General features: G+C 39.6%; 1 protein-coding gene across 1 annotated transcript in view; it reads left to right on the plus strand.

The window, feature by feature from the left end:
- Positions 1-4,582, plus strand: part of CFAP57 (cilia and flagella associated protein 57) — a 21,416-nt gene extending 16,834 nt beyond the window's left edge. The window contains exons 18-20 of the mRNA XM_009697721.1: positions 1-106; positions 3,957-4,083; positions 4,371-4,582. The exon at positions 1-106 is cut by the window's left edge and continues 68 nt beyond it. Of these exons, the coding sequence (XP_009696023.1) occupies positions 1-106; positions 3,957-4,083; positions 4,371-4,582 (445 nt within the window). The remainder of the gene's footprint in view (positions 107-3,956; positions 4,084-4,370) is intronic.
- The last annotated feature ends 311 nt before the right edge of the window (positions 4,583-4,893 follow it).

Raw genomic sequence — 4,893 nt, forward strand, 5'->3', positions numbered from 1 at the left:
ATACATGAGACAGCAAGAACATCTTGAGAGGAATGTGGCAGCTTTAAAAAAGAAGGTGGTGAAGGATCAGGAAATCCACCAGGCTGCTTACATGCGCATCATGCAAGTAATAAGCCTTTTCCTTGTGGTATGGAGAGGGAAAAAGGAAGCAGCTGCACAAAAGAGGCTTTAGTAGCCTTACCACTGTGGTTTCTTAGGACTTAGAAACAGTTTTGGTTTGCTTCCTTGCCAGAAATTCCGAAGTTTTTTAAGTGCTTCTATTCAAGGATAATATTCATTGAGCTATTAAAGTTCTATAATTTTCTGGACAAAATGGACAAGATCTCTGAAGTCAGAAATTGCTGCTGTTTTGTGGATGCATTTGTTTATCTCCCACTCCCTAATGTAAAAGGAGATAAGGAATCTCTGCTGCCTGGCTATTTTTTAAGCAATTAATGTACTCGTTTTTTATTTCAAACAGTATTTATAATTGCCATCATAGTCAATTTGCACCTGTCTGAGTGCCAAACTGTACTTGCTGTGTGGTAGTGTTTAGGAAGTAACTTTGGAGGAAGAAAAGAGAAAAAAAAAATTACTTTCTTTGGCCACATAGTCCCACGCCTACTGGTCTGAATTCAGAAGAACTTTCTGCTTTTCACATCCATTTTTTTTGGAGGAAGTTCAGAAACACATGATGAATATGCCTATTCGTACCAAGATCTCTTGCTCAGAATCCTTGTTCCTTACAAGGCAAGGTAAACTTGTGACTGCTGGGGCCAGAGATCTAATTTGTTTTCATCTGGAGTGAGAGGCTCTAAAGTCTCACATCAAACATCCTAGGAGGACAGTTCTTTTACAGTCTCTTCTTACCATGATCTCCTTCTGCTCACTCAGCATTTCCTTTTCCCCTCACTAGCCCTTTCTTCATTGTTACTTTATTATGCTTCCTCAGGATCATTAGACCTCAGTCCCCTCCTAAGTCATCTGTTCTTTGCTATTTATTTATAGTCCTTCTTCAGGCTTAGGCAGCAGCGATCTTTTTCCCTGGCCCTGTTTTAATTTTTTTACTCCTGTGAGTTAGATGTTTCCTTTAGCACAAAAGGAGATGGCTTCAGAAAATAACCTGAAGAATTTCCTTGCTGGAATAAGGTAACAGATGGTGCTCATAATCATAATACTTGATGTCTTCGATGAGTAAGCCTAACACGAAATCATGATTAAAACCGAATTAATAAAACATCTGGAAGATGAAGATATCAAAGATTCTAACCAGCCTGGTTTCTTCAAAGAAAAAGAAGTTCTCTGAAGTCTGGTAGATTAATGAGACTTTACAGCCAGGAGGAATTATCATGGTCTTCCAGTCCTTCACAGGAGGGGGTTTAAGACTAGTTTAGACAAACTTCTGTCAGGACAAATGACATCTTGATGGCCTTCTAGCTCTATATTTCTATTATTCCTCAGTTGTGCTTACATTTTCAGAGCTGTGCATTCCTCTTTGAGTGACTGTTCATAGGTACATTCCACTAGTGACTGCTGCAACAGATGATTAGAACTGTTAAGATAATTTTAATCATTCTTACAAATTGGCAAGTTGCTGCTTGTCAGACTATTACTTTTCCCTCTAGCCTTCTGTATTTGTAATGGCTTCTTTGGTCATTTGGATATGTAAGAACAGACACACTGAATAATCTTGAAGTAACGCTGCTTCAACTGAAGCATGTATGGGATGATCTTTTCTATAATATATCCTACCCGTCTCTGACAGTCAGCACTGTAGGGACTTCCTAGGCTGTAGATTGCACCCAGACATCATGTGTAGTTGTACCTGATGGCCTCATCCTCCATGCATTGGATCACTCCCTTTTCTGAAACAATTGGTACTTTGCCACAACATCCCATGACAATGACTTTTACCATGAACATTTATTTTAATCCATTGCATGATCATTGCATTGCAACGCAAGCTTTCTATCAGAATGTAAAGACTGAATTAAAGGCTAATGTCTCTGGATAGCATGCCTCTTCAGACAAATATTATCCTTGTCAACCAGCAGCCTTTTAGCACCCAGCAAACCAAACAAGACATTTCTACGTAGCCTAGATTGCCTCATACAAGATACTATATATGGTACTGCCAATTAGACCAAAAGCAAGATCTTCATTTGATAGCAGCATTCAGCCACTTGGAGTGTACTTACGAAGATGTTCATGACTAAGGTACACCTAAACAGAAATGCTGTGACCTAACCCTGAAAGCTGATCAAAAGCAAATTACCCTGGCTGATTCTTGGAAGTTATCCTCTTCATGTGTTCCTTTCAGGATCAAGCTCTGGGATAAATGCATAGCAGTCAAATTTAATCTGTGTTTAAAGACTTGAATTAAACAGGTTGGAGTCAACAAAATATTATGGTTTCAGAGCAGGGTGCCTGAGCTCACCAACTCGTGCTGCATTTAGAGTCCAACACAACCACTGCAAGAACAACTGTTCTTGCCCAACAAGAATGCATCCCACAATCTTCCTCCAGTCAGTGACTTTCAACTGAGGGGAAACTGAAGCACAGTTGGTGTATACTTGTCTCAGTGTGAAGTATTGAGAATCTTGCCATGCACGTGCACCTTGAGTTCTTGCTGCCAACTTGAACTCCTTGAGTGCATATATATACAGATAATTGCGGTAAGTGTTGTACTTGGTTACTAACCAGTTTTCAGTTGTGTGGTGCCAATACTTTATAACCAAACCGAATCATATGCCTTGCAGAAATGTCTTATTTCTATCAACCAAAATTGTCATTAAAAAAAAAAAAAAAAGGAAGATTTGAAGATACCTTTTTCATAGGAAAATGTCATTAATCCTTGTTCTTATCTCCTGTTGTTTTAGTGAGTTCCCTGTTGCTTGAGACTGGTATTATGTGAGGTACCCAAAGCATGCCTTTTGGCCATTTATCTTTTTAAAATATTGCCATTTATCATGGCATTCCAGGGGTTGGAATGGTGCTGTGTTCCAAAATTTCTAAAAAAACCCCACAGGTAGCTGAAATCGTTGCAATTCTTGGTTCAAGTATGATGGCAGCTGTTTAACATTTGCATTAGCTGTTGATGCGATAAGTATTTCACTGTCTCTGTAAGAGGCAAATATGCAATTGCACTTCTCTGGAATTCAGAAAAGAAGTATTTAGTTAATAGTCCTCCTGTTTCTGAGTCATGAGCAACAGTTTTGTCATCCTTCACTAGTATTAGCCCATACTGTTTTTGCTGAAGTCTTTGAATCTGTTGCGACAATGGGTAAAGTATGTTCACTTGCACTTTCACAGCTCCTTCAGCAAGATGCTTTGTGGTAGGCTATTAAAAAAATTAGAGGATTGAACTTTTATGGGTTGAAAACTGACTAAAAAAAGAACAAATTATGAATACATGGCTAACTTTTCCTCATAACAGCATGTTAGCAGTAGGTATCTCAAGTCTCCGTATGCTTTATATATTTCTTAATAGTTTGGAAGGGGTATTGGAAAGTGATGTCTGTCAGAACTAATGAAGACAGCTTTGAAGAACTGCAAGGAGATACAGATAATTTAAGGGAACATACACATAGTGGCAAATGAAAAGCAAAATTATACACACTGCAAGGATAAATGAGGATTCTTCATATTAATTCTGAATTAATTGGATCAGTCCAGGAAGGGACTTGAGCTTCCCTGTGGAATTGGCGAGGAAGATGATACCTTGGAGTGCAGCGGCAGTCAGAAAAGCAAAACAAGCATTAGCTTATTGAGCTAACATGGTTTGAATACTGTCAGGTTTTGTGTCAAATCTCCTGTGGCCTTATCTGAAATGCTGTGTACTGTACTGATTGCCCTGTATCTTCTGCTTGTGATACTGATTCTATACTGTCCAGTGTCCTTCCCAGTGATATGAAGATACATATTGTTAAGCCAGATAGTACCTGTGCTTTTCCTCACAGGGCATATTGTTTTTGCAGGAAAATGTGAATCTGATTAAGGAAATTAATGACTTGCGGCAAGAACTGAAGGTGGCCCACAGCCAGGTACATGACCTCCGGTCAACACTAAGATTAACCAAGAAAAAACATGCAACTCAAGACACAGGTGAATATTGCTTTTTGTATGTTTTCCATATTGTCAGTACTCATTCCAGAAGCCCTTTTTGTCCTTGGCTAACAATGCTATTACTCTCTCCATAGCATTTCAGCTTGTCTGCCTGGTGGTACCTGTTATATTTAATGTTAGTTGCAGAAACTGCTAAATACTGCAGAAGCTTACTATTTAGCTGTCCTCCTTCAGCCCTGAAAGGTGTCTTTCCTTGTTCATGCCAAAGAACTCTGTGAGCTGGACCTTTGCTACTCTGCTCTATCCTCTCTGATTTTATTTTCTAGCTCCCTCCAGTGAACTGCTGTCCAGCCCAGCTGTCCTGAGATTGAATGCAGAGAAGGAAAGTGAGAAAATCATAGAAATGCAGCAGCTAGAAATTCAATACCTGCGAGACCAAATCCAGGAGAAGGGGCAAGTCCTTGCAGTTCAGCCTCCTTTAGTTGGAAATCTTCCTAAGCTGAATCTGGAAAGAAGCCACAATACACAGCAACAGTGACCTGGTTCAAGGATGCCTTACATTATTATATTCTCCTGGCAAGATCAGAAGTGCAACAGCATAGATTAGACTTCCATGATCCTATACTCTTCTACTAGAAGCATTTGTGCAGCACTCACTGCTCTGAACACAAGGCAGCAACCTTCACGCCCTTCTACTTTCCTGGAATCTGCCCTTTCCATTAGGCCTAGGAGCCAAGAGAAAAAAGTAAATCTGTGTTAGTGAAAGATTGATCTTTGTGCCTTCATGCTAGGGCAGGTACACACCTTTCTCTTGAAAAATAATGTGTCCTAGTTCAGAAGAGCTCGTCA

The sequence above is a fragment of the Cariama cristata genome, unplaced genomic scaffold, assembly GCF_000690535.1.
Source record: "Cariama cristata isolate BGI_N322 unplaced genomic scaffold, ASM69053v1 scaffold5523, whole genome shotgun sequence".
NCBI lineage: Eukaryota > Metazoa > Chordata > Aves > Cariamiformes > Cariamidae > Cariama > Cariama cristata.